This window comes from Bidens hawaiensis, unplaced genomic scaffold (assembly GCF_021521415.1).
Source record: "Bidens hawaiensis isolate Kalapana, Puna unplaced genomic scaffold, B.hawaiensis_p1.1 tig00027850_1, whole genome shotgun sequence".
NCBI classification, from domain to species: domain Eukaryota; kingdom Viridiplantae; phylum Streptophyta; class Magnoliopsida; order Asterales; family Asteraceae; genus Bidens; species Bidens hawaiensis.
In genome coordinates, this window is record NW_027494527.1 from 225,292 (window position 1) to 245,623 (window position 20,332).

Here is a 20,332-nt window from a genome sequence, read left to right on the forward strand (position 1 = left end):
TAAAAGTATAAAAAAAATATTATTTAATTCAATAATAAAGAAAAATTTAGTATTTTTTAATGTAACAAGTTTTTTTTAACCGCGCTTCGGCGCGGAGGTGTATACTCGAGAGAAAACAGCCAACGCTGTAACATTAACTCACTCCCATGCGTTGAAACATTAAAGACGATAAAAACTAACAATTCGTTGAAACTTTAACCACTGCACAAAATTCGTACGTGTTTTATATTAATATCATTATGTTATGCAAATATACTTTTGCTACATGATACAGGAGTTGTACAAAAAGGGGGATTATCATTAGGAAGGTGCAAGCTTAAGAAAGCTGGTTCTGTATAGCTACAACATGATCCGCAAGCTCGAGATCTAATAGGGTGTTGGAGATTCCAGCGGTTTTGTCTAGCGGTTTCGTCTGGTGGTGGTTTTCTACTTTCTTTCATGAGCTTATGGAACTCGTCTTCAGCGTGTCTTTGATAAGATGGAACATATTAGTGAGTTGATTGAGTACCCTGAAAGGCATACAAACAGAGACCTGTGTAAGTAAGAGCGCATGATCACCGTGATGAATAATTAGACTTTATAGAATCAGATGTCACGGTACTACGGTACAAATATTTAGTAATCGTCACATATTACCTGAACTCGTGCGGATCATTTGACCTTGATACATGCTGCTACTATTAATGGGTTCAATATATACATCTCGCCAACACACGAATGCGACCCGTTTAAGGTCCAACTATTGTTGTGAATTATTTGAATGCAGCAACCTCGGTACACTTTCTGAAATTATATTAGCATGCGAAAAAAATTTTAGCAGGTCAAATAAAAGGCAATTTAAAACCAACCCCTAAACCCCATCCAACATAAAAATAACATGCACATAACTTTCATGTATAATTTTTTGAAATTTGTAATACTGGCTATGAGCAAAGTATAACGTATAACCTAATTTACTTAAGGCTAATACTTCTAATTTGGATATTCAGTAGCCAAGTTACTCAAGGATAATACCTATTAATTAATTATACAGTAAGTGGCAATAGTGACTAAGCAGAGGCATAGTCGACCTATTCAAACAAAGTCCAAACAGAAGTTCTCTAAACTGAACGAAAAGCCAGGTCGTAGGGAAACCTAATCGAACAAAAGCAAACTAATAAGAATCTCTCGACTGAGCGTACGACCATCGTTACTGAACCAACAATAGAAACCCAATAAGCACAAATAATAAAGCCAACAAACAATGAGGCTCATATAATATACCATCATCATAGCGTTAAACATACGAAACATACCATCATCAACGCCGCCTTGGAAGCAACGTATCGGAACCCGACAACGATAGACAATAATCATCGTAGGGTCACATGCATGAGCATCATAGCCGGTAACAACAAAGCCGACAGTAACACCGAGTAACAATCTCAACCCACTCAGTGGAATGTCACAATCGACGACCACAACAGCCGAGGGCCACCACCATTGTCGGCAATCACAAAGCCAACTGCCACGACGACTCAACTGGCCCCAAGATTCAAAATCAAAACCCAGCAACGATAAACGATCCTCATCATCATCATTGCAGGCTCGCAACCAAACCGACAAAAGGCAAATGCCACAACGACTTCACCACCACGAAAGGTTCAGAATCAAAACCTGCATTTTCATAATACCATAATTTACCAAACAAAAATCCAATTAAACCCTAAATCCCCAAATTCCAACATTAATCCATGAAAACCCTAATTTACAGCTGCAAATTCAACAAATTTCGTAAAAAAAATTACTTCAGGTGACACGGAAGATAATAAAAGGTGTTTGCAGGTCTACAAAATGTAAAAATCAACATCAGTTCCACAAATATTTTGATGATTTATAACCAAACTAACAGTGGCATAAAAGAGTTATTTGAAAACCCTACATAAACAGACCGAAGCAATAAACCTGAAGAAGCAGTTCACAAAAGCCAATTGCCACCACACCACTGCCGTCCTGTGCCACCAGGGTTCCGAAAAAATAATATGTCCAGAAGAATCGGTGGAATATGCGAGCCTTTTCAGAATTCACAGAGCAGGTGAGGGGTAAGAAATTGTACACGCGTCACATTGTAAGCCACATATCCATGAACAGTAGTAATACATGTGAGACAACCAACTTTTGATTTTTAATATATATATAACTAGTTTATAACCTGCGCGATACAAGAGATTGGGCCGATCTTAACAATATCAATTATGTTTAACATACATTGCAAAAGCAGACCTTCAAATATAGGTTACAAATATATGTTCCATGCCAAACATTAGCGTGGGTATTGAAAAGCCCTGCGTTTACCAAACGCTATCTTTCAGAGTAGTTGGACTAATACTATTCACAATCCAAAACCAATTGATACCTTTACCGAGCATATTAAAGCATCTTGACTTTGACTTTCAATGCCTAGCGATTTTTCTTTGACTTTTTGGTTAACTGTGAACAAAAAGTCAGCTTTCATTTAAAAGTCCAATTTATTACAAATGCCCTATTCATCCAATTTGACTATAGCTTCAGCTCTATACAGCAAAGATGGTCTTTTGAGGAAAATAAAATGCATTATAACAGATCAAATATAAAAAGGGACAAAATAATATAAATCTATGACCTTGAAATTCAATGAGTGTTGGGAATCAAGATTAACAGATGTCATAAATTAAAAGGTAAAGAAATCAAATTACCCAAGTTGTTTTGTTGACTTCTGTTATGTTGTTGAAAATACTGATTCATGAAACCAAGGTAAGTTGTCGACATTCTGGAAATAAATAGCGAAGAATATTATTAACTTTGGGTGATCTGATAAAGTTTTAGTAAAGTAAATTAATCTCATCCATCTGAATAGTGTATAGGATAAAGTGAAAAACCAACTTTTAATTCGATGTATATGGTTAAAAGAAAACCGATTTTATAGAAAACTAATCACAGACATATAACGTGACAGTTGTGGTTAAAATGAGCAGTTCTAAGAACGTTCTCAACCCATTCTCTAAAGTTGTCTAACCCATATTATTTAGGGCAAATTTTAAGAAAAACCATCAAAATCACCTCTCCAATCCATTCTCTATTATATTTATATGGCAACTAAAGTAAATCCCTATATATAGGGACTCATTTTTTATTCATACCATATAATATATCACATATCTACCAATCACCATTTACTATATAATAAGACAAAAGAGAAAAAAAAATAATAAAGAATTAATTTATGGGATATGAATAGGGAATAGAATGTGAAAAAAATTTTAAAAATGATAGATAAATTTATAAAATGGTGTTTTTTAGCTAAATTATAGGAAAAATATATGGAATTGGATGTGAATGCTAAAAGTAGTTTCTAAAGCACATTTCAAGTTAAACAAATTTTAACCAATAAGAAACAACTGAAATGTACCTACAACATAGGAAGGAATGAACATGATAAGTTATGTTTAACTTACTGGAAGTTTTAAACAAAAAATCTGACACATTGACTGCAGGTTATTTAATATACAGTCTTAAGTTATAAAACTTTTTTAAAATCATATTGAAGTACAATATAAGTTTAAAAAAAGACATTAAAGTTGGGTTTACCAGGTCATCCGTCAATTACATTAAAAGTCCTAACTTTGTTACAGATTATATTATATATTATACAATATGATTTGTTCACATACAGTATGAGAATGTAAGTAATAATAAAAACGGAGTGATTACCTTAGTGACTTAGTCTATTGTAGTGTACATTCTTTGAAAAACTTTGGGTTAATATAGTATAACAAAATCACCGCCCCAGTAGTACTTTGGAGCTGGATATTGGATTCTATATGATCTCAGAATCTATAAATAAAATGGTTAATCAATCGAATAAAACCAACTCATCAGTATCACTGTCTCCAATATCTTTTGAAGACATGCTTTCATATGTACTTTTGTTCTTCAACATTCCATCTTGATGGATTCCACTTTCATGAGCAAATGTCTTGAACCATTATAAACACCCTAAGATTGGCGTAATGTACATCTACACTCAAATGTAACAACATGAAAAAATAAATAAATTTAGCCTAAATAACTCGAACTGACCCTGAGCTTCCCTGTTTTGTTTCAGTCCTGATATATGAAGAAACTTGGTCTCGGGTAGGGTACATACCCGATGGAATCGTCATCAAAACCGAAGCCCGATATTAGTAAAATAAAAAACCGCTGCTGTGCCACGACCTAAAAAGTTATGGTGGCAGCCGCTTTTTATTCAAACATTAACCTAAGGAGAAGCTGCTGTGAAGAAGAATACACCTGTCCAATAAAACCACCTTGTTTTATTATAATACTAGATTATAGAGTTAAAGTCACTAATTTACGTGAGTAAAGGGAAAAAAATGTTACTAAGTCTGTATTTTATTATTTATTAATTTTTTTTAATGGATATATTTGACTAAATAACTTACTCTAGTGGAGTGTCGAATTGTCGTTCAAAGTTTCAAACTTGGTTATTAAGCGTGAGGATCATTGACTTCTATTTTATTTTTTTCTCTAATCAGTTGCTTTCAATTTAAGTCATCAAATGACTTTTTAAAAATCACAAATATACCTAAAAGAAAAAAAAATTGTATGTATCTTGAAAATAACTTGACCGCAGCCGTTAAAAAAAATTAAAAAGAAAGAAAGAAAGAAAATACATTTTTATAACGATCAACGAAAAAAAAAGTTATTAACAAGCTAGCAAGCCAGGAGCCAATCACCAAAACAAACACCATTACAGTCAAAACATCAAACAGGAACAAACCCAAAGCCTAGCCCCACCCACATACAATTTGTGCACTCGAAAACCACACCAATCTTCTCATGTCAGCCCATGTTTATTTACCCTATTTTTGATCCACAAGTATCCCAACACCTTTATTTCTTCACCAAAGTCGACACATGAATCAGGATCCCCGAATGGATCAACTCGTTTCTCTTTTCCCACAAACACAAAGTAGCAATTAAACAAATAGCATGAAGTTCCTTTCCTTTCTCCTTAGGGAGCGAAGAGAACTTATGCAGATCAATAGCGTCTCAAAAGCTAAATAGGATAACAGACGGTAGCTTGCTTGCACCATTGAGCTATTATACACCACATAGTTTAGGCGAGCCCACACAAAACAAATAAATAATCCGTGGACTCCTCAACCTCACCACAAATTGGACAAATATCAGTTAGCGCCGGAATATTCCTCTTCTTCAGCGCATCAAACGTAGGCAAGCCACAAAATTAACCTTCTTCGGTACGAACCGATTCCACTCAAACACATACCCCGGAACCAAAACTGATATTCCAAGATACAAAACTTCAACCCTATTATCGTGAAACTGCCCGAATTGTCCAGAGCCTAGCAAATCGAGTCCTCCCTCATCCCTAACGCAACATGTTCACATAGTTTAAGCATTTCACGAAGCTCCTCAAAGCAATCAAAGTTGGTCAAAATTAGGATCCTACGACGTTTATACTTTATATATCAAAACAACCTACGGAATGAAAATATTATGAACAGTTTAACTTGATAGATACACATATACGCACAAATGAGAGACGTAGCTTCTAGCTGTAAATAAGCTCATTTGGTTATACATAGACACGAGTGGTTACACACCTTCGACTTTTGAGGCCAAAACGTCTTAAGAGTCCCTTGCTTTTTATTAAACCAAGGTTTAAACACATCACATCAGTGTCTTGTGATACCTTTTGGTACGATAAATTAAACTTAATCCTTCGGATGATCAAGTAAATGTACAGTTTCCAGAAACAAATGCAACACACAAAACTTTCAACACATTTCTTTAAAAAGAAAGAACAAATCAAATATTGTAACAGGAAATGTTTATGTTATGCTATCTAGAATTACAAAAGATCGTTTTTCGCCTAACAATCATTAACTTTAACCACAGAAAATAAAAATCCCACACAACAGTGTATCAATCTCTCACCTTAACGGTGGTCAGCAGCAGCATCAAGTTTTTGCCATGTCAGCTCACGTTGCTTGGCTGCTTCGTCAACGTGGGCCCATTTCTCAGCATACTGCTTTTGGCACTCCTCAAACAACTTTGCATCCATTTCTTGAAACATTTTGCGCACGTTAACTGTTAATCCGTGCACTGCTGGATTCCAGTGAGATTGAATATTGTTCTCGAGTGCTTCATATACTAATGGTAAAATCGCATTGCGGTTTTGAGCAATTAAGCTGATAATATGCTCGTTGTTCCATAAAAGTAGAGCTCGTTCTGCTGTCTGAAAATATAGAATTTGACCGAATCAATACATTTACGAATGACATAATAAACTTGTAAACAAGAGAATGAAGTTCCATTAAAGTACAATAATTTTAGTACATATTTGGTATATGAGTAAATCACCTTGCTAACCAATAAATGTACATTCAAAATATGCAAAAACAATAAACATTGTAGTTGGAGAGAACGAGTGAAAACGGGATAAAAATTAATAAGTTAAACAAGCATGTATATATACACACCTATAGGCTATACATACGATATGCTATCATATATATACATACATAGATATGTGTGTAAGCATCATGCATGTATATGCACACACATAACTGGCATAAGTAAAAAATAAATATGCACATATGTATACACTCTATGTGTGCGTAAATATTTATATATGCGTTTTGTAGATACATCTGTATTGTGTATATCCATACATATTTATGTGTGAATCTACAAGCTCAATTTTCATTTCACATACTATGTCTTGTTTGTGCTCAATAGTAAATATTTTATACATTAAAAGTAAATGTTCTACATTTATTACAAAATTCACATACTGCCACACTCCTCTTCCCACAAACATTTGCAACTATTGATGCTTAAAATTTGTGACTTCAAGTAAATGAGACTGTCCAAAATATGAACTCGCAATCTCGCATTCAATAATATCACAGCACAAAAACCATCAATAGTTCACAGATAATCAAAATCAAGATGGAACAGATCCAGTGAAATTATTCAACAAAAGATTACAAACAGATTCATGGGTTGGACAAAAAAAGTTCCCATATAGTATATATTAAATTAAGGCACCATCAATAAGCAAAGTGACATAAACGTTAATATCAATTAATCACGAAAATCAGTTAAACATATAAAATCATGAAATAGTAACTAAGTTTCTATATAGTTCCAATAAGGTTACTCATACTTTTTCTAGCTATAAAAACCACTCAAGTTTCATTATTGTTGCATCGTTGTGAAATTTTCATAAATGTTTTGAATGACCTTATCCTCACAACTACCTTGAACTGGGATAAAAAAAAGTAACCAAGTTTCATATATGTTCCATTAAGTTCACGTAATATTAACATTCATAAAGAAAAATTCACAACAATGGAATACTAAAAGTTGAGTGGTTTTAATAGTTAGAAAAACTGTGATAGTGAAGAAACTTGGTTTACTATTATGTGATATATTCCCTAAACATAACTAGAAGCATAACTAGATAGGCATATAACTAAAACCTGTGGTAACCATTGGCAGTTAGTTAGCATTACTACACTAGTTAAGAGAAACATCAATTAAGTTTAACATAACAAGCATCATCAACGTTCAATTTAACTTGGCCTAAAATCAATAAGCATGCCACATGGCAGCACCATCGACGCTACATTATGCAAAAGGTATATATACATCTAGGCATATGCTTGCATATAAATAAACATATAGATGTGTGTATGTATCATGTACGTATATGCATGTGGAATGAGTAGAACTGTATATGCACATATGAAAACAAGAGAGTGTGTGTGTGTGTGTGTGTGTGTAAATACTTATACATATATCCAGTAAAAAGTCGGAATTTCATATATGTATACACGGACAAAACGAATCACATAATGGATGAAGATGCATGTCTACCTAAAGTATCAAAATCATTAAAGAGTCGCTCTTCAATGTTATTGAGTGTGTGTACCGATGTAAAGTAATAACTAATATATAAAGAACCATTCATATTCAATTAACACGTCATAGATAAGCAATTTTCCATAAATGTTAACATAAACTAACCACCAACATCAGTTAAACATAACTACATAAGCATATAATGAACACTGGTGGTAACCATTGACAGTCAATTAACATGAACTATCCATTAAGTTTAACATAAATAACATATTAAGCATCAACATTCAATTTGCATAGGCCTATAAAAACAAAATCATTAAGGATGCCGCATGCAGTACCCTCAACACTACAACATGCAAGAGACATCATGCCTCAAGACCGAGCTCCAATAATTAATAACAAAAAAGGTCTTAAGCATGCAATACTCATTCTCCGACAAAACATAAAAATATGACAAAGACAACCATTTAATGGCACGAACACAACATAAATGATAAAATCTCTCTGTTGATATAAGTGACAAAAGCAACCATTTAATAACCACTTTAACGACGCGAGACAACATAAATGATTTCCAAAAATTAAAATTAAGATAAAGGAATTCTCAGACCTGAAAATGAGGGCTATTAAGACACCGAGCGATTTGTCTGAAAAGAGGAACCATACACTGCTGAAACTCAGCAGCCTGTGTCACCTCCAATATTTCTTCAAGCTCTCCAAGAAGAAGTGTCTCCTTTTGACAGTTAGTAACCGGCCAATATTTAAGCAAACCCTTTATAACCGTATCCGCCAATTTGTTATCTTTTTCTACAAACTGAATAATACAGTACGAAAGCTGCTGATGATACATCCCAATCGATTTAGGTTTATGCAGCGGTACAAGCGCCCGCATAAGAAACAGCTTATGTTCCTCCTTCAAAGGTAACGCAAAACCGTTAATAATACTTCCAAGTATTTCCAGCAACTCACCAATACCATTATGCCTCTGTGTCTCATATATAAACCTATAAAAGATATTATTAATCGCTTTCCTAATAAACGGGCGATGCACCATAAACTTCCCATAAATCCGGTGCAAAATAGTTTTTAAATACTCCCTTTCGCGCGGATCCTCAGAATCAAACATTTCTAGTAACTTTAACACAAACGAGTGATTAATAAACCGTTTCGCAACTTTCGCATCCGTTTCCGACGACACAACATACCTTAACAAAAGCTCGTAAACGAGCTGCAAATGCGACCACGACGGATCAAGATAAGTCTCCTCCTCATCTCCCTCAACGTTTTCCGACCCGGTATGCTCATGAGAACTCGGCGGCAAACACCTAAACACATTAACCGAAACCATCTTAACCATTTCCTCCTGATTACCTTCACTAATCTTCCCCGAACCCGACTGCACAAAGTCCACAAGCTCAACAAGATTCAACCTTTTAATCTCCTTCTCCTTAACCGACTTCAACGTATCCGTAAAATCAAACTGGTGACAACAAACCCGACACTTTCTCGAAAACAAAGTCTGTCTTTCGCTCACGGGAACATCTCGAAACATGGGTAATGCTTCAATCCCCAAATTATCAAAAGGGTTTGAAGCATTACCCGAAACATTTCCGGGTTTCGATTGGTTTACAATAATATCAACATTGCCGGAAACATTACCGGAAACATCAGTATCGGGTTTCGATTGGTTTACAATAATATCAACATTGCCGGAAACATTTCCGGGTTTCGATTGGTTTACAATAATATCAACATTGCCGGAAACATTACCGGAAACATCAGTATCGGGTTTCGATTGGTTTACAATAATATCAACATTGCCGGAAACATTTCCGGGTTTCGATTGGTTTACAATAATATCAACATTGCCGGAAACATTACCGGAAACATCAGTATCGGGTTTCGAGGGTTTCTTTTGTGCGCGTTTGATTAATTTGTTCAACATATTGAAATTGTATGATAACTGTATGATACTGTAATCAGATCAGTGAAGATAATAGTCTTAATTGGATGAAACTGAAACTGATGGTTAATTTTGAGATTTGGGTGAAAATGAAATAAAACCCTAGATGGGTATTATAGGGATTGATGATTAGATATTATGGGAAAGTGAAATGGGTACTTGATTAAAAGTTGGTTTGGGATGCAACGGCGGAGTGACGGTGGTGTGATGGTGGTCGGCCGGTGACCGGCGGAGGTGATTGGTGGCGATCCATTTTGAAGATGAGAGAGAAAGAGAGTGAGTGAGTGCGGGAGAAAAAGATAAAATTTATTGAGATGTATTTTTGAAAAACAAAATAATTTTTATTATTTTTATTTTTAACTACACAATGACCCGAGCGCCCGGGATCACTTTTCTGACCGAAGAACAGAACATGATGACTTCAACCAGTGATGACCAGTGTTTGAAGTTAAGTTTTAATCGGTTGTTGTGTTTATAGAAGGTGAAAAACAATATCATAAAAGTTACTTGTAGATACAAGTATCGTGGAATAAAGACGTTTTCTTGGTTAAATCTAACAGGTTGGTTTTGTGGGAAGCTGACAATTAGATCGGAGTTTGTTTTGCATTAGGGTAGGTTAGGTGGGTTCCAAGTATACTCGATATCTTTGTTTGGAGAGCTGAGAAGGGACGAATCTTAACTTACGATGCTCTTGTCTGAATAAATGTGTTTTTGAATTCGGTTTTTTGATAGACCTCTTTGTAATGGAACACGGAAATTTGCTAAATAGATTTTGGTTTTGTGTGGTATGGCAACGTGGGTGTGGTATTTACTTAGTAAGTCTAAGTGGTGTGCGATCTCTTTCATCTTTGCATTTTATGTTCAGACTATTACTTTATTATCACTCTTTGCGGCTCGTGTGAAAATGAGGTTGTTTATGCAATTACTCTTTCTACGTGTTGATGTATTTTGAAGGCCCGCAACGAGTGGTGTTCAACAACAAAAAGCCTTAAGGATCAAGCATAGAGTTAAGTTAAACTATCTCAACATAAGCAGGTGGTGTAGTTTTAATCTGTAATTGTTTTTGCTCTCTGAAATTGATGTTTTTTTTTGTTTTGATTTTTGGTTGAGCTTAGCGAGTTGCTATGCTCTTGTTTATGAAATTTATCTTTGTAAAAAAGTAACGGTAGTTTTAACAAATAAATTCAACATCTTTTTTTTATTAGTTTGTAGCTTTATAGATCCGAAATATAAATATGAACTTAAATGCACTTGATCCTTAATCATTTCATAGTCACTTATTTGCTTAGTAATATCAAGTTCGTACCAATAGTTAGTTTTTGATGTTCAAAATTTTATATTTTGGTTACTAGTTAGCAAACTTACAACCCACCACGTAGTGAAAAGATAGATGGTTGATGTTTATGTTGTTCATGTTTTGTTTTCAAGTAATTTATCAACAAAACGAAGTTAGATATTAAATTTGTCATTATCAACTTTTTCTCTTTTTCTTAAACAACTTACTTTGATTTTTAAATTTATTAAAAGTATAAATGAATTCTTAACTCTTAAGTTGTCAGGAATATGAAGAAAGGTATCTAAAAAAGTTTTATTATAGATTTTTAAATGTTACAACGTTAGTCCAACTAATGGGTTTGGCTTTGTTCTGAATTATAAGGTGGGTTAGTAACAACTAAAAGTCATTAATTTTTTTCGTACATTAAATAAAAATAAAGAATAATATATTTTGTTTAGTGACATTGTGACAAATGGTTATAATTAACAAAAGACTAATAAAGGTGAAAAGTAAATGCTCTCCATTATCATATATATATCCATATCTACTTACAACAATAAAGCAAAATATCAAGATGTATGATCATGAATTCCATATTTGTTGAATGACACTTAAGATGGAGATGAGACATGTTCAAGAAAAAGTTCAACAATAACTTGACACTATGTTTAAATAGTTACTTTTAAATAATTTAACAAAAGGTTATTTTAGTGGTAAAAGGAAGATTCAAAAGAATTCTAACATAATTATTACAGGAAAAGTTAACGTACAAATAAAATTAATGTGCTAATTGTGAGAATCAGGTGAGTAATTATATATATACAAGAAGAGCAATTATATAACTTTATGATGTAATTACATAATTGCTCTTCTTGTATATATATAATTACTTACTTGATTCTCACAATTAGCACGTTAATTTCATTTGTATTTGATCCAAACCCTAATTATTATAACATTATTATTACTTCTGTTTTCTAATTAGGTTCAATCTTCAAGTATTGAAGGTTGAAATTCTTGTTCAAGAGTTCGAGTCAGGGTATAAAGCCGGTTCATTTTAATCAAGTCTCGAGTCAAGTCCTAGTCATGGTTTGTTCAAAGAACAAATATGTTCGGCCACTCAAGTTTAAAAGGTATATATGTTTTGTTAAAGTGGGAATTAGTGCATTCATTATTCAGATTTGAGACCAATTAAACCCGGAAAAAGAAAACGAAATAAACTTAACAACGTAAGACCCAACCCGTGAACCCCCCTAGTGGCCTAATGGGAATATATGAAGACACATGTATTGTACAACTCATAACACATCAAGAATCTCCAACCATGAACTTCCATTTCAATTTCATCCTCTATATGACTATATATTGTTGTACTTATGTACTTTGACTCAATTCTCAATGAACCCTTCACACTATACAATTGGTCCCAGCCGGGCCGGGCCGGGCCGGGCCGGGCCGGGTAAGGTCCAACCAACTCTGTTGTATCTTTGTATCAACTTGTAGTCAATCAAACCCAAACAATCAATTTCTCCAAATCAACATCATGATCTATCTATCCCAACCCATTAACATTTTCATAACAGCTTCCTCACATTTACCTTTTGGCCCATGCACTTTGCCCCCTTCATCAAGTAACACCCTGTAAACTTCCCATTCTCTCCCTCCAATCAAATGCCTACTAATTTCAGCCTGCAATAATATATACAAATTAACAATCTTTAAAAAAACCGGATACCCGAAATTTTTTGATAGTTGATATCACCATCTGAATCCGTATCCGAATATCATATATCCGAAATTTGGATTCAGACTCAGACTCGGATATCCAAACGCATATTCGAATTGAAAAATAAATTATTATTTAATAGTTATCAAAAAAATATTTAAAAATTTTTAAAAACTTATTTCGGATATCCGAAATCTATACAAACAATATACGAAATTTATCCAAAGTTACAAAATTCTTTCAGATAATTCGGATATCCGGAATTTTCTAAAATGACTACCCGAATCTGAAAATTTGGATATCCGAATTTTTAGATATTTCGGGTTCAGATTCAGATTCAGATTTTGTTACACGCTCCTAAATCAATGTATTGTGATTTGTGAAGAATGAAATAAATACCGAAAAAATGCCCATATTAAGCATCTTGAGAGCAAGTGTAATGTCATAAAATACAAGAGGCCGTCCCCTCCCACATAGCTCAACAGGATTTGCAACCAGCAGCTCAGTGTCTGGCCCGCAGTTCACCAATGCTACTGTAAGAGGGCGCGACACTTCTATTTTAATGCGCGATATTAGTGAACTTTGTTTGCTCGGGTCGATGATCTTCTTTCCATCCGCTTGCACAATAAAAAAATCAAACTCGCAGCATTTTCTATCTTTTCTTGTAAACCGCCCGTATGATATCTGAATATTGTAATCTTTCAAAGTTCTCATAATATCATACAACAGCCCTTTGTGATCCCGACAAACGATCTGAACAAGCGTATGCGCAGGACTGAGGGAGTTATCCACTGTAACAGACACAGACTGGCCCGGCCCGGCCCGTGTTTGGTTTCATGACTTTCGTCAAACGTCTCGAGATTAAACATTCGTTCTGTCATTGCAGGAGGAATAAAAGACGGTGGCCCGTTAGAACATGCTGTTAAATCATGACCAACCATTTCTATATCACAACTTATCATAGAATCTGCAAAAACCGACTTTAGATGATCATGCGTGTCCTGTTTTCGCTTCAACGTGTATAAATGTTCCCTGTAATGATTATGATTTTAAATTCCATAACATTTGTTATATGATGTATGATTTTGCACGTTTAAATATTCGTTTTTGGAACCGATAATCAGATCATCTAAGGGTCAAAATGGTAACTAACCTGGTATCGGTAACGAAAAACAAATCCATCACCATCCCATCAGGAGTTGTTGATACTTTCACTCTTTGGATCACAAGTTCAAGCTCACAAAGAAGATGAGTCACATCTGCCAAATAAAAACATGTTTAGTTAATATAACTTTAAAAGAAAATTTAAAATGATGAATTTTGATATCTTTTGTAGCATCCGAACCCTCGTATCAACCAACATTATTCACTTTGTCCGTAAAGAGCTCGCATATTTGTTTCTAAAAGACCCAGGATGTGACTCATCCTGGGAGGTCACACTGGTAAGCTAAACGGGTCGTGTTTGTGGGTTAAAGCAATGAACCCAATAATCTGACACGAACAGGACAAACCCAAAAATTGTGTCAGACATTTGGACTAGAATACGAAACGAATATCATGGCATTTAACCTGAATTTTTTTTTTTGTGCCATAGCCATATTAATACTATAAAATTATAAATTCACAATAAAAAATTTGCAAAACTGTAATTAAACAATTACTTTCAAATTATAAGAGTTAATGACAATTTGTCTTGTAATTTATTTTTTGATATAATGTACCCGCAGCTATGACTAGTTTAAGTCATGACATAAAAACACATTTAAAGAAACTAATTTTTTTTAACAGGTCAATCCGTGAACCTGCCAGGTTAACCCGAGCCCAACGTGTTTGGACTAAACCCAAATCCACGAATCCCGTGTTAATATCTTACCGTGTAATAGGCCTTGGCGATCATGGCAAGAAAACTTCAGTAGAAACACATCTGCAGGCTTAGGTGGCTGCGGTTCAGGCCGGTAAAACATGAGTGTATTAGCAGAATAAACAGAAGGACAAGCTTCCAACAGTCTTTTCTTCAACAAACTCCATATCATGCCCGGTTTTCCAGTCACCCAAAACACTATGTAACACCATTTTCCATCTGTAGATACATCTGCAAATCCAATCACACAGTCAAATTCAATTAACTTTTTTATCCATTAATCCATATCCAAACAGTAGAGGTGTTAAACAGGTCATGTTTGCGGGTTGATGGATCCAACCCAACCTGAACCTGACCGGAGACCGAAAATCGTGTATGACACGTGAATCCGAACTTGGCCCGCAAATTCACATGTTGACCCGGACACGACCCGTTTGACACGAAAGTTTTTTTCATATATTAATACTTTAAATTTACATTTTTATAGCAAAAAAAATAATATTTTATATAAAATAATTTCATTTCAATTCTAAAATCTATGTCAATTTTCTTATTAGTTTTAAATTCTATCATAGAAAACCAAACCAATGTAATTTATTACATAAAACACACTTTAAAAAATAAAAATTAAAATTAATAGGTTAAACGGTACAACCCGCAAAAATACCCGTCAGTTGAACCAGAGCCCGACCCCTTTGGCTAAACGGGATCATGGGTTTAATTTATTACGTAAAAATAATTTAAAATAAAAATAAATGGGTTAAATGGGTCAACCCACAAACCCATCGGGTGACCAACCCCGACCCGTTTAGCTAAACGGGCTCACGGGTTCGACCTCAAACTGACCTGAACTTTTACCAAACCCAAACCCATAAATTTCGTGTTAAGTTCATGCAGTGCTAGAAAAAAGCAACAAAACATAACTAACAACTTTGCAAAACATACCACCACGAACGATGCTCAAACCGAAAAACAGGATGGTGCGACACAGATCGCAGCCAAGGCCGGTTTTATCAGGACAGTTGATAGTAACAACAGTTGGTTCATCCGAGTGCTTGATGATGACAACGTCGTCGACTAGCATTTTCGACGTAAAGTTGCTAGGAATTCAATGGTGGCTTGTGAATTTAACACAGAATCTGGAGTAGGAATCTTGAATGATATGAACTTGTAGCAACCACTCTTTATATGTGTTGAGGATAATGGTGATGCTGTGATACGTCATTGTGATATAAGTATGCAACTACTTTTGTTTACATGTAACAAACTTTTAATATTTTTTTTGTTGTAACGATTATTATAATGGTTTTATTATGATTCTTGGAATAACCCTTTGGTGTTGCTATGCTTGTAAACAAGCTGAACGTAAAGTGAACGGTTGTTGAAAAGTCAACAACCGTTCAGCGGAAATTTCGTTTATGTTTATTTAGCTGACATTTGTTTAGGTTTGTTAGTTTACGTTCGTTAATATATTTGTTAAAATCTTTTTAGGATGATTACAAGTTAGTCCAGTTTAAATAATTTGCTAGGCCTAACAAATTGTTCTTCGCAATACTTCTAACTAGTTCTAGCTTATTAATGTACGTTCATCAATTTTCAGTTATGACGTCCACTCGTTTTTATTTATGAACAAGTTTATACTATTTACGAACAAGCATTTGCTAGGCACACAAGCATGTTCACTTTCTCAATGAATGTGCACAAACAAGAAAACCATGTAGCCCCCTGTTTAGCCCCCATTTCGTTCGATTCATCTACAAGCCTATCTAGCCCCCCATTTCATCGCCGGTTCCTTTTTGAGTATGCTCTTCGCATCCAACTAGTTTTTGTTCTCTCTGGTTTTCTTTGTTATTATTATTGTTTTTATTATGGATTTAAAAAAGTATATTTGTTTTTTTTAATAATCAAGATAAAGTTAATAAGTTATCGACCAATCCTTTAGACCATACGTAATGGTTAATGCCTCGTCAAGCAATTTCCTTCACCAGTGGTGAATCTTGGACGAAAACGCCTGAGTGGCTAGACTCAAACACATAAATTCACACTACTAACAAAAAAAAAGGGTGGCTCAGACCACAATACAAGCTTCGCCATTTTCTTTCAAATTATCATCACTCTTTTTAGTGCAAAAACATAAGTAATAGTTAATGTGTCCTTCAATCATTGCCTCTTCGAGCCATATATGGCGTTATTGTAGAAAAAGCCATGCCCCTTCACGCCCCTATAATGCCCAAGGGGTGGGGTAAGGATTTATCCTCCTCGATCTATAACGCTCCTATAATGCCTAATTACATATGATATTAGACATGTTATACTCGTTTTACCACTAGTTGGCTACATGTTATTAATATGGTTAATCAAACCATGTTTAAGTAACCAGTTTAACCGAAATAGATATCATGGATTTTTAGTAACTAAAGTATTCAGTTGTGGTGGTGTTTTAATCATTAACCGCATCAATGTAACGTATACTCGCCCTAACGTAAGTGTATATATAAATAACAAGTTACACCACAATTACTTCTGAAAATAAGGAAGCAATAAGCTATTTGAATAAAAAAAATCCCAAATACCTCCCAAAAAAAAGGTTTCATAACAAAAGTATAAATAATTTATGTCGTGACACTAGTTTATGTTCTTGCAAGTACTTTGTCCTATATTTTGTTGATTAACGAAAATTTCCATGTGAATCATTTAACTTTCATCCTCTCTACAACTTGTGTTATTAAATATTTACTATATATGTACAAAGTAGATAAGAATGAAAACATATCTGATTGTGAAATCCCTAGTTTTTAAATTCACATATTCTGAAATGCCTCTAATCAATAACTTTTGGGTCTATAGACTATTAAAAATTATGAACTTAGCGTATTAATTTATGCGTTATTAGGGTCGGGGAGCCAAGCTCCGTGAACCCAAACGAACCCACACCGCAAAAAACATTATTATGCTAGAGATGAAACTGTCGGTTTTGTGTGACCATTTTAAGGGTGGTTGTGAAAGAAGCAAGAAAAGTGAGAATGGGTGGGTGGGTGGATGGGTGGGTTATTTATATTTTTAGGGTATACGAACTTAATAGAAATTTGTAGCGTCGTTCATCAGGAACAAAAAATATGCAGCTCGAGTGAACAGTAAGAACTATAGCCTTAATTTCTCGTACTTAAAAACGAAAGTTCAAATTTTGAAATATGATAGGAATAATGTGCCTAATATTCTCTTTGTTTTTTTTCTTTTGTGGATCTAGTCTTAAAATTAATCCACTATCTGTTTATCACGTTTTAGGACTGAAAAACACAAAAACGTAAACGTTAAATGATAATATTATATTATATCATGTGTTTGCATATATGGTTTCAGTTTAAAGCAAAAAAAAAAAAAAACTAAAAAAGCAAGGTCAATGCAGATAGGCATGGCTGATATATCATCAATAATGTTGATTTTTTAATGTTCAATGAGTGTGAGTTGTTTATAAATGTCGGGAAGTTTTGATTGTCTTCAGAATATTCAATCTTTAAAACGTTTATTTTTAAAATAATAAATAATGGTTAGAATAAACAGATTAAAGAAGTGAATAACTTGAGAGAATATAATTATATAAACATATTAATTTGTCACTGTTTCGTATACTTAAATAATTAATTAATATAATATTAATAATATTGCATGTGTTTAAGTTGAGATTTATGTTTATGCCTTTATTGAAAAATCATAGAACAAGGAAATTATTGTCGGATGGCAAAAAGAGTAAAAATAGCTCTAACTTCATGAATATACAGTGTCCAAGTGCAAGTGTACGCATGGTCTTAAGACAACTAATAATGTCAAAATTATATATATTTAAATTGTTATAAATGTATGATGACTTGTGTTAACAGTGTGTAATAATATATTGTTAAAAATTTGTATTTTAGTTAGTTATTAAACATTTAATTGTAATTAATTACTCGTGTAGTGCATAAAAAATATTAAGAAACACTAAGTCTAACCTGGTAAGGTTAAACCTAATATCTCACCCAAGGGTAAGTTTAGAGGTGAAATTGGACTTATGAGCTCAACTTTGTATTTTTACTTATTGTACGATTACGAATGATTAGTGAGTTCCGACAGATAATAACCTGCAAAACCGAACACCATGAGCTCGTTACGAGAACGGGATAAGGGGTCTTCTCGTAATCACCATTCGGCGTGAGAATCAGTATGGTAAGTGATCGGAATATATAATATGGAGTTGGATCTTTTACCATTAGACCTCATTTTGTATTTATAGCCGAAGAGCCAAGGGTTGGGCAAGCTGCCTTGCTTAATGGAAGCTTCTATTGTCACGATTGAGCATGATGGCTTAACTTGATTGGCTGGACAGTCTAGCCAATGATATTCTTTCTTTTTGTGTAAGTGTTGTGTTGACCTATTCCTATTGATCCATCATGCACCCATATAATTACCAAGTACTACGCAGTGGTACCTCACCATGTGTCTTAGGGGTGTGCATCGAATCGAATAACGAATTTTCAAGTTAATCGAATCGAATAATTCGAATAATTTATTTCTTTTGCTGGTATTCGTATTCGATTCGTATTCGTTTAAAAGTTGGATTATTCGATTTGTATTCGTATTCGTATTACATCCCATATTTGAAATTCGATTCTATTCGTATTTGAAACTCGAATTGGAATAAATTTGAATTGATTCTAGTTCACATATGTCAAAAACTTCAAAAATCATAATCATTAATGTAAAACACATAAATATAAGTTTAAAGTAGCTATAATACCACATGAAAATAAGTTTAAAATTAATTATTGACAAAATTAAATTAGTATGAGTTATTGGGATTTATTATTTTGCTTTGACATTTATTATTTAAGGATTTGATCCAAATTAATAAATTAAATATATATTAATATATTATATAACTTGAATTCGAATTTCGAATCGAATCGAATAAAAAATCATGAATTCGTATTCGATTACCATACTTGAATACGAATCAAATCGACTCCAATATTTTGAAATCGAATTCGGATCTTCATATTCGAATTCGAATCGACTCGAATTTCGAATGTTTCGAATTCGAATCAAATTTTGAACACCCCTATTGTGTCCTGCCTATGGTGGCACTTATGCTGTACTTTGTTACTTCTCACTATTATGAGAGTGTTTTCCGCGATGGTATGTGGCCTCTCGCGGAATATATCCTTTCCGCGGATTATTCCTTTTAACTTGTTACTTGTATGATGTGTTTGATACCTTACGGCCATACCTCCACAGCATATGAATGTTAGGGTACGAATAAATAACTTGAGGGAATATAAACATATTAATTTGTCACTGTTTGCTTATAGTAACACAATCAACTGACATAGTATATTAGTATCCAAATATATTATATTTAATATAATAATTAAAATAACAATAATACAAGATGACGATGTGATAACAATTTTATTTTTTTTTCCTTGAAGCACCATCTGTGTTCTTTCTTTTGTTTTGTACCATACCTTTAACAAAGTGCACGACAATTTAAAGTCGTGTCTTTGTTTTTATGTGCCTATATAATCACATCTCTAAGTGCTTTTAGTCCATTTGAAG

At 33.9% G+C, this 20,332-nt stretch overlaps 1 protein-coding gene, 1 long non-coding RNA gene and 1 pseudogene across 4 annotated transcripts; all 3 read right to left on the bottom strand.

Annotated features, from left to right (window-relative positions):
* Positions 1-204: 204 nt before the first annotated feature.
* Positions 205-2,013, bottom strand: LOC143576045 (uncharacterized). Of its 2 annotated transcripts, XR_013142880.1 has the most exons (5): positions 1,945-2,013; positions 1,788-1,826; positions 1,296-1,656; positions 637-783; positions 205-509 (listed from the first exon to the last, which is right to left on the bottom strand). It is a non-coding gene; the product is annotated as an uncharacterized LOC143576045 (long non-coding RNA). The 2 variants fall into 2 exon arrangements; XR_013142879.1 differs by having other exon boundaries at positions 1,296-2,005.
* Positions 2,014-5,853: 3,840 nt separating this feature from the next.
* Positions 5,854-10,236, bottom strand: LOC143576032 (serine/threonine protein phosphatase 2A 57 kDa regulatory subunit B' beta isoform-like). The gene is made up of 3 exons (XM_077060238.1): positions 9,774-10,236; positions 8,525-9,578; positions 5,854-6,280 (listed from the first exon to the last, which is right to left on the bottom strand). The coding sequence occupies exons 1-3, from the start codon at positions 9,857-9,859 to the stop codon at positions 5,981-5,983; spliced, it is 1,440 nt and encodes a 479-aa protein (XP_076916353.1). The 5' UTR covers positions 9,860-10,236; the 3' UTR covers positions 5,854-5,980.
* Positions 10,237-12,427: 2,191 nt separating this feature from the next.
* LOC143576046 (ACT domain-containing protein ACR10-like) lies at positions 12,428-16,021 on the bottom strand (annotated as a pseudogene). The gene is made up of 5 exons (XR_013142881.1): positions 15,686-16,021; positions 14,753-14,971; positions 14,033-14,138; positions 13,279-13,911; positions 12,428-12,842 (listed from the first exon to the last, which is right to left on the bottom strand). The product of XR_013142881.1 is annotated as an ACT domain-containing protein ACR10-like (transcript).
* Between the last annotated feature and the right edge of the window lie 4,311 nt (positions 16,022-20,332).

Bases quoted from the DNA above. Each gene is read 5' to 3' on its own strand.
- LOC143576032 (XM_077060238.1), bottom strand. From the start codon at position 9,859: ATGTTGAACAAATTAATCAAACGCGCACAAAAGAAACCCTCGAAACCC. The intron at 9,579-9,773 runs TATTATTGTAAA...CGATACTGATGT, and splicing joins AATGTTTCCGGCAATGTTGA to TTCCGGTAATGTTTCCGGCA. The intron at 6,281-8,524 runs GTCTGAGAATTC...CTATATTTTCAG, and splicing joins TTAATAGCCCTCATTTTCAG to ACAGCAGAACGAGCTCTACT.